The following is a 14418-nucleotide window of genomic DNA, read 5'->3' as shown; positions in this document are numbered from 1 at the left end:
AAGCTGTCAGATAAATCTTTTAGAGTAGAAGCACATCGTTACATAACATTTAAATACTCAAGTGAAGTACAAGTACTTCAAATTTGTACTTAAGTACAGTACCTGAGTAAATGTAGCTTCCTTCTCCTTTTTTTTTTTTTTTTCCGTATTTTAATGATAGAATACAATTTAAAAAAAATAAAAAAATCCAGACCTGCATCAAAACACATAATACTGACAACACATAATCCTTATTCTTGAATATGACTTCTACAACGATGGATGTGCCAAGTTACTCACACCAAACGCTGAGTGATGGGAACATGTGTTAGGCTCCTCTGTTCCTTTGATCACTGCCTTCATTGAAATAGTTTGATCTATTCAACAGCAGGCTGGGGAACTTAATGGGGGGGTGGGGGGGGGGGGGGTAAAGCACGAAGGGCGGTGAAATGCGGTGCTCGTTCACGGTGGGGAGTCGTTGAATATCTCCTCTGGAGGAAGACGGCGCTCATGTGACTTTATGGACGACGTAATAACTTTGTTTTCCTCGTGGGCTCGACGTCGGAAATTGTTCGGATGAATCACTAAACCAGCGTACAGGCGGGTCCCCCCCCCCCCCCGGTCCCTCCTCCGGTCCCCGGTGAACCCCCACCCCACCCCCCCGTCTCATGACACCGTGCGGGAGGGCGGTCCGAGAGGATGAGCCCTGCTAGCTGCGTGGAGCTAGCGCGCTAACAAACAAGTGCGGCTCCGTTTTTTTTTCCGGGGGGGGACGGCGCGATGAAGAGCACCGTGAAGTCCTGTAGACTCGCTCCTCGCCTTCACGTTGACAACAACAACAACAACAACAACAACAACAACGTCGTCGGGAGCTAGGGGCGTCTTTCCTCCCTGCGCTGTCCTCGTTTTGGATGGACGAACGACAGCGCTAGCGCCGCTGCTTGAGGCTCCCCGAGCGGGGCGCGGATGGGATTTCCTCGGCTAGCCGCAGCTAATGGTTGACTAGCTCCGCGGCTAACCGGGCGGCGTCGGCTATCTGACACAGGTAGCTTCACATCTGGGTTTTGATTTGTTGTTTCTTGAAACATCGACCCCCCTCCCCCCCAGCTTTTAGTCGCGACGAAGCCGCCGGGCAGCGGCTCCTTTTTTTTTTATTTTATTTATTTATTTGTTGTTTTTTTTTAATTCCGGGACCGTCAGACTAAATTTAGCTCGTGTGCCGAGGCGAGGCTTTCACCGACGACATCGGGTTTGATCAGAAACAAGCACCGGACTAAAGTTACACCGTCAAACAAACAGCTCCGACTCGTCCGGGGGGTGGGGGCTGTAAAACTCAAAAGGATTAAAACAAAAAAGAAGAAAAAAAAGAAGCTAAAACACCGAGACTCGTTTAACTAAATGCGTGGCTAATGTTTGCGAGCTAACAAGTTTGTTTACATGGTTTTCGGAGTCCTTAACGTCGACATCACCGGACATGTGTCCGGTGTCGTGAGCAGATCTTCCTCCTGTGATGTGGTGATGAGTCGTGTTATAGTTTAGATGGTTGACATCTTCGCTTTAAAGCGAGTTGACTGTGTTTCTATTAAATCTATTGCTTCTACTTGTCTGACAAACTGAACGATTTGAACCTGTTTCCCCCAAAAAAAACACGATACAGTGATGATGTGATGATAGAGGTGTTCCCCCGATCATGCAATTACACAATATTTCCCCCCAAAAAACGTAATCACTGTTAAATCTGGATGTCCCTGGCTGTATGTACTTGGCCTTGTTACGGTCTGTCACTGTGCAACTACTGAAGTCAAATATCTCCCACCATTGTACACAAGTCAAAGTTCCTTATATCATTTTGTTTCCTTTTTCTTTCCTCCTGGCAGTTGGTTGACATCGCTCATCTGGTAATTACCAGGCTCTGAATAGAGCGGATTTGCCGGCCCGACCATGCCTCCCAGACCCTCCTCAGGAGAACTATGGGGGATGCACTTGATGCCCCCCAGCATCCTGGTGGACTGCCTTCTGCCAAATGGCATGATTCTCACATTGGAGTGCCTCCGGGAGGCCACACTTATCACAGTCAAGCATGAGCTTTTCAAAGAGGCCAGGAAGTACCCTCTCTACCATCTGCTGCAAGAGGAGAGCTCCTACATCTTTGTCAGTGTCACCCAAGAGGCAGAGCGGGAGGAGTTTTATGATGAGACCCGGAGGCTGTGCGATCTTAGGCTGTTCCAGGCCTTCCTCAAAGTTATTGAGCCAGTGGGCAACAGAGAAGAGAAAATTCTCAACAGAGAAATAGGTATGGCTCTTGACTCATTATGTGCATATAACACTACATATTGTACTCCACGGTAATGTAAGTTGGTGTTGGCGGTGTCATTACCTGTAGTGAGAAAGATTAACATAATGCTGTATAATACTGGCTATATGGATTATATTGTGATGTATTATTATTTTATGTTGTGAGAGGGAGTCTTAAAAGATTTTTAGGATAAAGGATACACACCTTTTTTTTTTTTTTTTTTTCCTTGTAGGGTTTGCCATAGGAATGCCTATATGTGAGTTTGACTTGGTGAAAGACCCAGAAGTGCAGGACTTCAGAAGGAACATTTTAAACGTTTGCAAAGAAGCTGTGGACCTCAGAGACAGTAATGGACCTCACAGTAGAGCTCTGTACGTCTACCCTCCCAACGTAGAGTCCTCAGTAGAGCTTCCCAGGCACATCTATAACAAGCTAGATAAAGGTAAGACATTTTGCTCCGTGGTGGGCGGCAAATGTTTGCGGTAATCTGTATATTCCTCTGTATGTGCCTTGTCTGTGTATAAAAACAAACAAAACACCATATTTGATCGGTTTTCTTTCCCTCAGGTCAAATCATCGTGGTCATTTGGGTCATCGTTTCACCCAGCAACGATAAACAGAAGTATACCCTGAAGATCAACCACGATTACGTGCCGGAGCAGGTGATTGCCGAGGCCATCCGGAAGAAGACGCGCAGCATGCTGCTCTCCCAGGAGCAGTTAAAGATGTGTGTGCAAGAGTATCAGGGAAAGTACATCCTCAAAGTCTGTGGCTGTGATGAGTACTTACTGGAGAAATACCCTCTGAGTCAGTACAAGGTAATCTAATTTAATCTTTGCCGAGCTGCATCTGATGCTATTGTACTTAGAGGGGAAGAGATCCACTTCACATCAAATTATCATCCAACACAAATGTACTTGACATTCATGACATGAAATTAGATTTATGAGGAAATCTTCTGCTTGTAAAACATGCTGATTCAAGAAAAGACCATACACGACACTATGTTAGTACAAAGTGCTGAATATGTCAGTTATTCCTGAATTGTGATTGTAAATTCTTATAATTTACGTGCTGATTAGCCAATAAATTGTATGAACGGCTTGAAAATGTCACACTACATGACTAGCGTCACAATCGCAGCTGGTTGAAAATGTCACTCTGTGTGTCCTCGGCAGTATGTGCGCAGCTGTATCATGCTGGGAAGGATGCCCAACTTGATGCTGATGGCAAAAGACAGCCTGTATTCCCAACTGCCCATGGACAACTTCGCCATGCCGTCGTATGCGAGGCGGATATCCACAGCAACGCCCTACATGAACGGGGAAACGGCCACCAAGTCTCTGTGGACAATCAACGGGACGCTGAGGATCAAGATACTCTGCGCCACTTATGTCAATGTCAACATCAGAGACATTGACAAGGTACAGCTGTAGTGCATTAGTGTCGTGCTGTGACTACCTAGTTTTGTTTTCTTTGAATATATTCTGACTGTAATCTCGCATCTCAGTACCTCAGAGGTTAAGAGATGATGTTGCAAAGCGTCTCTGTCCTTCTCAGTCAGGATCGTGCTGACGGATATCTTTGTTAATTGAATGGATTAGTGTATAAATCTGTTATTGTTGCTCATCTAGATCTACGTCAGGACTGGGATCTACCACGGTGGAGAGCAGTTGTGTGACAACGTCAACACTCAGCGTGTGCCCTGCTCAAACCCCAGGTACCGCAGTATTAAAGGTTACGTCCATACTAATACAGTTTTGTTTTGAAATGTAAAACTTGTGTTTACGCCCAGCGTCCGCACAACTCCGGCATTTTCGACCCTCTAAAACGGAGACTATTGAAAACGCTGCTGACCCCGTTTCAGTTTTAAAACTCCAGGATTCAATTTTTTTGTCTGGGCAGGCTGACAGTTTAGAAAACGAGTATACCGACTTTGATCCACAAGTGGGTCTTCTTCTTCCCTGAATTGTCACGTCCCAATCACATTACGCTTTTCCAGAAGAAAGCAAAACAATATCAGGCTTGACTACCAGTGGTTAATTCAACATGGATAGTAGATTACAGGCAAGGATGACCTTGTCGATGCTAGCAGCTGTTGTACAGTAAAATTCTTTATGTTATAATGCTACGACTGCCTACATGTGCACATGGCAGGCTGTTATATGAATGGCTTGCTACAGTTCCCGTGTTTGGGTGACCCATCGGATTCTCTGACCGACGCTGGAGTTCTTACCCAAACCATCTCCCACCTCATGCCTAAACCCGGCAAACACAACGTGTCACAGAATCTGATATGTCACCACAGTGTAGGAGTGTTGTATGTGGCCAGTAAATGTGAACGGTCACGTGATGTGTTTTCCAGATGTGTTGGTATGGACGTCAATTATTTCTGAAGTGATTTTAAAACGCTCGTGTAGATGGAGATTGTTTGCATTTAGAAAGAATACATATTTGTGTGGACGAAACCAAAGAGTAATGTTCCATATGTTCGGATTTCACCGAGCTTTGTGTCAGTAATGTGATTGATTATATTGATTGTTGTTTTCCGGTTGATTCCAGGTGGAACGAGTGGCTGAACTACGACATGTACATTCCAGAAATTCCCAGAGCTGCCCGACTCTGCTTATCCATCTGCTCTGTGAAAGGAAGGAAAGGAGCTAAAGAGGTTTGCGGCATAACACAGAAATGCTGTATTAACATTAAAACCCTTAAAATTTCACAATTCATTGACTTGGCGATACCAACAAGTGCAGTTTAATTCTACAGCAAACCCTCCCTGAGCAGTTGTTTTGTCAGAAATATATCAAAAGACTGAGTGGTCGCATGCAAATAAACAAGACTTGTTTTAATGAAGGAGTCAATCAGTAATTGGCTCTTTTCCAGTAGGTCAGGAGCAAATGCGATTTGATTTCATGGTGTGCATAGCTTGAGTAGTTTCCCACACGAGAGCGGGGCAGAGCGGAGAGAGCTGGAATTGTGCAGCTCTTCATCTGCAAGCTCATTGTGGCTGCTACTTTTTGTTTTGTTACTCCCTGCAGTAGTCAAATCTGATATGATGCCTCAAATTGGAGAAAATGACCGTGGTATGTTTTGTACACCCAGTTGTTAGTGGTAATCATGATCAGCTAAAACCAGTTTCATACATTTCACATTTGTTCCTGCTTCAATCTATTCACAGTTGATTATTTTTTTTAATACAAGTCGATATATATATATATATATATATATATAACCTTTGTTCTTCACTGCACCTGTCTGTTCCATAACCCCGAGCTGTTGTTTTTCTAATGATTTTCATATGTATCATCTTTTCCTGTGTGTCTTTCCTGTAGGAGCATTGTCCCTTGGCCTGGGGCAACATCAACCTGTTCGACTACACCCACACACTCGTGGCAGGGAAGATGGCTCTCAACCTGTGGCCGGTCCCACACGGCCTGGAGGACCTGCTCAACCCTATCGGCGTCACAGGCTCCAACCCCAACAAGGTGAGCGGCAAACGTCAACATTATAAACATAAATAATGCTCACTCGCTGTTTGTCCTTCCTCTAGTTTTTTTTTTTTTTTTTTTTTTAACAGTAGTGTGATTGAACACTTTAAAAAAAAAAAAAAAATTTTATTGTTATTATTTATTAGTAGTTATTTTATTAACTAGAAAACATGTTTTTGTAAAGAAAATACAAAACTGTGTGTGCCAGAAATATTAGTATTATAATGTCTTTCAGTTACGTGAATCATTATGAAACACTAAGATCAAATTTTTGCACAAATCGTCAACATTTCAGGCTTTTAACCTACTGTATTATGCTTGTGCCAGCTACTGACCTCTAAGCCTCCTGACCCAGTTTTAATCAAGCTGGTGACAACCTGTACACTTTGAGAGCTGGACTTAAGCCGCCTCGATATAAGCAACCAAGCTTCTTATCCCACTTAATTAATTACTCATTGACACAGGCACCTTTCTTTGATTAAACACCTTGAATGACCTCTCCCCTTTCACCATTTTCTAAAAAACACACACACACACACACACACACACACACACACACACACACACACACACACACACACACACACACACACACACACACACACACACACACACACACACACACACACACACACAGGAAACCCCTTGTCTGGAGCTGGAGTTTGACCATTTCAGCAGCCCTGTCAAGTTCCCCGACATGACCACCATTGAGGACCATGCAAACTGGAATATATCCAGAGAGCTGGGCTTTAACTACTGCCACACCAGTTTGGTAAGAAAACGAGCACTTATTTGTTTTTGTTTTTCTATTACATTGGTTTGAGATCAGATTTTCATTCTGAGCAGCTGCCACATCATAGTTCATGTGCACCACACGCACAGAAACTTAATATCACCAGCTTAATGTGACAAGTGCCAGTGGACTCCTCGCAGCGCTATTCAGTTTATTTTAATAAACCGTGTTGTATGGTGTCATAGAGCAACAGACTGGCCCGTGACAACCCCCTAACCGACAGCGACAATGAGCAGCTACGCCAAGTATGTAACCGAGACCCGCTGTCTGAAATCACTGAGCAGGAGAAAGACTTCCTGTGGCGGCACAGGTAATGTGTGTGTGGTTGTATTCTATCAGAATGGGTTTTTGATGATGTATGAGTCTGTTTGGATTAGCATTTTGTCATCACACCCACTATATTTAACAGAAAAGTCATCGACCCTATGGGGCTGATGTTGACGTATGTAAGAAAAGTTATAACCAATTTGTTTTTTTTCCTCAAACTATTTTAGACACGACTGCACCAATCTGCCAGAGATCCTTCCCAAGATCCTCTTGGCTGTGAAATGGAACTCCAGGGATGAGGTTGCACAGGTAAGCTCAGGTTTCTACCGCTGACACACCTTTATTTTCGAAGGTACACAACTGTGCCTGCTATCACACACTCTTGCACATTGCGGGGTTGCTTAAAATTGTAACAATACTGAAATATATATCTGTAGTCAGTGATATTTTTCTTGTATTTCAGATGTATTGCCTTCTGAAGGACTGGCCTGCTATCAAGCCAGAACAAGCCATGGAGTTGCTGGACTGCAACTTCCCCGATCCGATGATCCGAGAGTTTGCCGTAAAGTGCCTTGAGAAATACCTAACCGATGACAAACTCTCTCAGTACCTTATTCAGCTGGTTCAGGTACGATGCGTCCTCGTGTGGCTGCAAATATAAATGAAGTAAACAATGTGAACCTTTTTCATTGTGACATGTTATTCTCATGAGTCGGAAAATGTTTCAGGTTGATATACTGAAGTTATCTTCCATATTTTCTGTGCCCAGGTTTTAAAGTACGAGCAGTACCTTGATAACCCACTTGCACGCTTCCTGCTGAAAAAGGCATTAACCAATCAGAGGATAGGACATTTCTTCTTCTGGCATTTAAAGTGAGTTCATTTAAAAAAAGGTCTTCTCTCAGGAAGTTGGAGCTGTTTGTATGTGAAAGGTTAAACTGATGTTTTAAATGTCACTTAACCCTCTGGTCCCAATTACCGTTGAATGTAAGAAAGTTTGAAAATGTCGGACGTCAGTCCATGTTTTCTACACATTTTCGTTTGGGACACAACCTCTTAATGTTATTTTGCCTTATATTTGTGAAGGTCAGAGATGCACAACAAGACGGTGAGCCAGCGGTTCGGCCTGCTGCTGGAGTCGTACTGCCGGGCCTGCGGCATGTATCTGAAGCACCTGAGCCGGCAGGTGGAGGCCATGGAGAAACTCATCAATCTCACCGACCTCCTCAAACAGGAGAAAAAAGATGAGGCACAGAAGGTAATCTGACAGCTGACAGCTGTTAATTGTGATCCGCTGAATCGTTGGGTTTAACCCTGACAACATCTGGCCCAATCTGGCCACAGAGATGCCACAATCTAGTGGAGGGATGATAGTTGGACAGTTGCTTTTTTCTGAACGCTCACAGAGAAATATATTCAACCAAAGTGTGATGAGATATTTCAAAAAAAATTAAAGTGATCCTTACAGTAATAGTCAAAAGCTGATACTTAAATAAAATTGAACTACGAGTAAAATGGGGCAAAAAAATGTGTGTTCAATTCTAATCGCTTTTACTTTGCTGTGGTTGTCTTTAAGCTGCTGTTAAGGATGGTCCACGATTAACATAGGCTTTTCAAAATAAAAGCCGTATTATGCCTCTTGGACGACTGGAGTTTACACTAACACAAAAAACAGCAACGAGTACAGATGCGAGAGCAAGGATATAAGAGATGTGTTCTTGGAGAAAAATAAAGACACCAGGCAGTAATGAAGAATTAACACTATTAAAGTAACTTGTAGATATGGTCCCATCTGTAATAATCAAGAAATACATTTTTTCTTAACGAATCCGAAGGCTAAAAGTGAGTTTTGGAGCTAATTTGACGGGCAAAATGCTGTTTTCCTCCGGTTCTGGCTGTGACACGGCCACCGCCGCTGATGTGAATCTGTAACTGTTTGTGTCTACGATAAAATGACCAATGATCCGCTCGGCACAAAACCAGTCCACCTGCTGCTTTTTTAGATCAATCATATGCCGCAAAATCTCAAACCATTTTTACTTGTCAGTGTTAAAGCTGTGGACGTCCAACGTGGCCACCAGAGGGTGCATGTCATTACCTAATGTCCCTCCTCATTATGAGAGATGAATCATTTCACTGAAGAAAAGCAGCAGGGAATCGACACGACTTACTGCATATTTACCAGACTGACCTACTGCTGCAGGATATTTCTAACCGACGCATTCGTTTATCTCTTGCAAGGTTCAAATGAAGTTTTTGGTGGAGCAGATGAGAAGGCCGGACTACATGGACGCGCTGCAGAGCTTCACCTCCCCACTGAATCCAGCACATCAGCTGGGAAACCTCCGGTACATCAGCACTCTCTTATTGATCTCTGTGATCTCAAAGGGTTTCCATTTAATTCTGATCTCCTCCGCAGGTGTTGCTTTCACCTTATTTCCTCGTCAATATCATCCCATGTTGTCAAAGTCTGTGTGTGTGTGTGTGTGTGTGTGTGTGTGTGTGTGTGTGTGTGTGTGTGTGTGTGTGTGTGTGTGTGTGTGTGTGTGTGTGTGTGTGTGTGTGTGTAAAAGTACATTTAGGGTCATGATGAACTCACTGTTTGTGGAGCGTTGTTGTGAGTCAGGACTCATGAGCAACTTCCTCTATATTTTTTCCCCCACTTAAAAATATCCATGTTTTTGTTTTAGCCTGGAGGAATGCAGGATGATGTCATCAGCAAAGCGACCACTTTGGCTAAACTGGGAAAACCCTGATATGATGTCAGAGCTGCTCTTTCAGAACAACGAAATCATCTTTAAAAATGGAGACGGTGAGTTTTGCCTCTGTGTATTTCCCACTCTGATCTCTCATCCCGCTGCTATCTCTTCTCGGCCACCGCTGTCTCATCTCTCTCTCTCTCTCTCTCTCTCTCTCTCTCTCACACACACGCACACACGCACACGCGCGCCTGCAGCTCTTCCTGAGTATAATTCAGTGAAAGCCTGCAGGCTGTACGGCACACAAATACAAACCTATCTACTGTACGCTCCTACAGGACTCACAGAGACCGACACGTTATCTGAATCCCACCTTACCGCAGCTGCTTGGTTTTTTTTTTTTTTTTTTTTTTGCTGCAGCATCTGTGACCAAGCTGACTGAAAGCTCTGCTCCATAATGCATCATGGAGTTGATCAAAGCAGCTAAGCAGTTAATATTCACCTCGCTGTCATCCGCCTACTTGTCTCTCCTTGCCTCTGCAGATCTGAGGCAGGACATGCTGACGCTGCAGATCATTAGGATAATGGAGAACATCTGGCAGAACCAAGGCCTTGATCTCAGGTAGGCTCCTCGCTTCGCCATGACAGCAGGGATGCAGGTACACGTTAACGGGCAGCGGACCTTTCATGTTCTGCACTCCTCACTGGCATGCAGATCAGCGCCAGGCCCTGCCAACCACCTCGGGTCATGTAATATAAAGTCCATTGCTGACTGACTCTTCTTCTTCTTCTTCTTCTTCTTCTTCTTCTTCTTCTTCTTCTTCTTCTTCTTCTTCTTCTTCTTCTTCTTCTTATGTGTTCTTCCACTTGCTGTCTCAGGATGCTGCCGTACGGCTGCCTGTCAATCGGCGACTGTGTGGGTTTGATCGAGGTGGTGAGGAACTCTCACACCATCATGCAGATCCAGTGTAAAGGCGGCCTGAAGGGGGCGCTGCAGTTCAACAGCCACACGCTGCATCAGTGGCTCAAGGATAAGAACAAGGGAGAGATGTGAGTCACAGTGGTTTATACAGTTTATGTGCTGAGCAGGGAGGTGTAAGTGTTAGTATGAAGATAAATGTGAAGACTTACATCAATATTGCAGCTTGTTTGCGTTGGATCATCTCTGATCTGGCGTATTTTCCACCTGTTTGATCTCAGGTACGACCAGGCCATTGATCTGTTCACGCGGTCGTGCGCTGGCTACTGTGTAGCCACGTTTATCCTGGGCATAGGCGACAGGCACAATAGCAACATTATGGTCAAAGATGACGGACAGGTAAAAATTCCAACCATAATTCTTTCTTAATGCATACTTCCTGTTTCTTTCGTGAATGACTATTTAATGTGTTACTTTGATCTGTGTCCACAGCTGTTCCACATAGACTTTGGCCATTTCCTCGACCACAAAAAGAAGAAGTTTGGGTACAAGAGAGAGCGCGTACCCTTTGTGCTCACGCAGGATTTCTTGATCGTGATTAGCAAAGGAACACAAGAGTGCACCAAAACGAGGGAGTTTGAAAGGTAATGGCAGTGACAGACATGAGTTTGTTGCCTTAGAACAAATAAGAAACTATCATTGACTTATTAAATATACTGAAGCTGAAACAAACAGGTGGATGAGGTTGTTTATCAAATACGACTTTTGACTGTTCTTTGGTGTATTTGCTGAATTAAACCCACCTCTTAAGTCCGTCTTTTCTCCGTCCTCATGTTACGTTCCTGTTTTTTTAATATCTCCCCCCCAACCCCACACACATCAGGTTCCAGGAGATGTGTTACAAGGCGTACCTGGCGATCCGGCAGCACGCCAACCTCTTCATCAACCTCTTCTCCATGATGCTGGGCTCGGGGATGCCTGAGCTGCAGTCGTTCGACGACATCGCCTACATCAGGAAGACTCTGGCCCTGGACAAGTCCGAGCAGGAGGCCCTCGACTACTTCATGAAGCAGATGAACGACGCCCACCACGGCGGCTGGACGACCAAGATGGACTGGATCTTCCACACCATTCGCCAGCATGCCATGAACTAGGCAGGGGGGGAGGGGGGGCGAGTAAAGAGCTGTGGCAGCAACCGCAAACCAAGAAGAACCAAAAGAGTAGTTATTTTCCCAAACACACTATAAGGCCTGGTTAATATTTCTGCCAGCGTGTAACTCTGAAGCGTTCCCCGCCAGAGCACCACAAACTGAGGATGCTCAGAGGAGATGATTTCATGGACATGAAGCCTAAATGTGTCTGAAATTTGTCTCCCTGCATCACGAACTTCAGAAGGCAGGATGGAGTTATATTCCATCCATCGTCTTCATAGGAACTTTAACACGTGTAATGGACCTCGACAAGACAAAAATTCGCCTTTATGTGAACCAAGTAAGGACAAATTTTATTTTTCTTATTTTTTTTTTTTTTAATTTTTTTTTTAATATTCCTTTCAACACATCAACAACCATCAGCATTGAGAGAAGAATATCATGAAGCGGTATCAAGTGAGCACGGCCGGCGGTTTTCTGAAGATGACCAGACAGTGCAACTGAACTATTTCTACTACCTATTTTGAACTGATGAAGATGAGAGGTGGGGGGGAGGAGGGGTTATCGGCCAGGCTGGTGTTCATCACCTCAGATGAAGTGAAAGGACATTGAGCTGGCAGGTGCTCACATGAATCATTATTTTCCCTGACAATTATCTAAACAGCAACTCTTCAGACCGATGGAGGAAGTGTTGCTGGAGAAACTAGCATTTAACACTTTTTGGAACAACTGACCGATTTGTAGCCGACCTACGACGTGTCCTCCAAAACCACGTCACAACTGACTTTTGTACAACAGTATATCCATATACTTGTATGCATTCGGTGCACATATTCCTTTTACAAATCTATTTTTTACTGAGCCAAAGTACTAAATGTATAACCCCACTACTCAGCAGTCTTATCGTTAAAAGAAACAAAAACAAATAGTCACTACTATTCCAACTCTTGGTGTACTCATAGCACTGATCTCCGCAGTATTTGTTTTGTTTTGTATATCAGTATTATTCTGTGTCACATGTCGAGACACAAACCTTTTCGTCATCCAGCCGAACGCAGATGGAAACTTTTCCGATGGCCAGCTGTTTAACATGGTTTTTTTTTGTTTTTTGTTTTTGTTGTTATTCAGCTGACATGGGAAAACACAGGGGGAAACAAAAACAAGGATGTGAAGTGTTTGTTTTGTGTGCTGTGCTGTTACACTATGCAAGTGGTGATCCTGACATGTACTGTAATGCTGCAAAAAAAAAAAAAAAGAAGAAGAAAAACAAAGTTGATGTCAGAGTAAGGCAAGAGAGAGAACAGCATCCTCCCTCCCCCCCACCAACATGCTCACATTGAGAAGTGTGTCCGTGAACTTTGTACATGGAAGAAAAAAAGGAGAAAAAGAAATGCACAGTCCTGCAGTGTAACAGTATCGTCTACTTGCCAGCAAAAAGAACTGAGAAACACCTTTGGACCTTTTTGGCCTTTTTCCCGTCTCCTCACCAGGCTTCTAACTAACTTTGGAGCTCTGATCTAAGCCATCTGTAAAAAAAAAAAAAAAGAAAAAAGAAGAAAAGCTCTGAGATGTTTTGCTTGCCTCTTTGTTCTCAATCACAAGACTTCTCTCCTCAAATTTGCCAGACCCCGCGACATCCAGGTCAAGCAAAGCAACCGAAGTGATATTTTTTTAAAAGCCTTCCAAGTGTCTTCGTCCCTAACTCTTCCCTGTGATTGTCGCCCTTTGCGTGTGGAAGAGCAGCCGCCGCAGGTTTGATCACCGTGCACTCGTAAAACGTGAGAGGTCCGTTAAGTGTTCTAGCTTTACTTAAATGATACACAACAGGGCGGTTTCCTGGACACTTGAGTCTCGTCTGAAAAGTCCACTTACTGTTTTCTGTGCATGGGTAAGGACTTTGAAACTGCTCAGGAAACCGATCCTACCGAGATGCTTCTGTACGGGATACAGAGCAGTGGGCCGGACCCGCACTGAGAAACACCCCGCCGTCCCCGCCCCCCCCGCCTCCCCCTGTACTTTATAGAAGAACTATCTAAATGATGCTATTTCCCTTTGTACTTGTTCTGGTTGTTTTGTTTCTTACACTGCATTATGCATGAGGTCCTCGAATTCTCTACTTTTTTGTTTTGTTTTGTTTGACCGGATGTTGTTTACTTGAATTTCATGTATAGAAATGACCTTGTTACTTGTTTGAGGTACAACAAAGTCGCAATGAAGGTAACAGATACTGCTACTATAAATGCTTTTTTTTTTCCTGGAATAACTACAGAGGTAATATATATTTTTGTATTTTTAAATGTAAACAAACTCGTATATGTTAACTGCTAACCAAAAAAAAAAAAAAAAAAAAAAAAAGAAGAAAAAAACCCCCCCCACACACTCGGAGGAATCGCACAGAACATGCACCATCCTCATAAAATAATGCAGCAGACAGCCTCTGGTTGTTTAAAAACATAAATGACAAAGCAGAGAGGTGAATGAAGAACAAGGACTCGATGCTGTTGTCAGAGTACCATCTTCACGTCGCCCTGAGTGGTAGTCTGTAAGCACAATAAGGAAGGAGAACCTACCCTGCATGTATGAAAAAAAGAAAACAAGAACCAGACTCATGCTAGTTACCTATCCATCTGTATATATATATCATAAAAAAAAAACCTCTTCAAATACTTTTTTTTTTTTTTTTTTTAATCATCCTCATATGACCATGTCTGTTAAGAAACTGTATGCATTCATTTATTGTGCTGTTGAATAAAAACATTTCTCCCTGTCACTATAGATTTATTGGGCAACATTGCATTGTTATACATGTGATAAAAATGTCTA

At 43.5% G+C, this 14418-nt stretch overlaps 1 protein-coding gene across 1 annotated transcript; it reads left to right on the top strand.

Annotated features, from left to right (window-relative positions):
- Positions 1-680: 680 nt before the first annotated feature.
- On the top strand, positions 681-14362 carry LOC138629005 (phosphatidylinositol 4,5-bisphosphate 3-kinase catalytic subunit alpha isoform). Its single transcript, XM_069712448.1, has 21 exons — positions 681-1024; positions 1857-2272; positions 2508-2717; positions 2843-3093; positions 3454-3699; positions 3910-3995; positions 4838-4943; positions 5611-5763; positions 6404-6538; positions 6745-6869; positions 7054-7135; positions 7290-7454; positions 7596-7699; positions 7913-8084; positions 9068-9174; positions 9517-9638; positions 10069-10147; positions 10405-10575; positions 10726-10843; positions 10937-11088; positions 11328-14362. Exons 2-21 carry the CDS (start codon positions 1921-1923, stop codon positions 11596-11598), a joined length of 3207 nt encoding a protein of 1068 aa, XP_069568549.1. The 5' UTR covers positions 681-1024; positions 1857-1920; the 3' UTR covers positions 11599-14362.
- Positions 14363-14418: the final 56 nt, after the last annotated feature.

The sequence above is a fragment of the Brachyistius frenatus genome, unplaced genomic scaffold, assembly GCF_029030835.1.
Source record: "Brachyistius frenatus isolate BFR_SWC_R1_liver_20210118 unplaced genomic scaffold, ASM2903083v1 Contig_110, whole genome shotgun sequence".
In the NCBI taxonomy this organism is placed as follows: Eukaryota; Metazoa; Chordata; class Actinopteri; family Embiotocidae; genus Brachyistius; species Brachyistius frenatus.
Note: the sequence above shows the minus strand (reverse complement) of the source record. Positions and strands in the feature narration are given on the sequence as shown.

Excerpts from the sequence above, each read along its gene's own strand:
- LOC138629005 (XM_069712448.1), top strand. The coding sequence starts at position 1,921 with ATGCCTCCCAGACCCTCCTCAGGAGAACTATGGGGGATGCACTTGATG. Across the intron at positions 2,273-2,507 it reads AATTCTCAACAGAGAAATAG|GGTTTGCCATAGGAATGCCT; the intron begins GTATGGCTCTTG and ends TTTTCCTTGTAG. Across the intron at positions 3,700-3,909 it reads ACATCAGAGACATTGACAAG|ATCTACGTCAGGACTGGGAT; the intron begins GTACAGCTGTAG and ends TTGCTCATCTAG.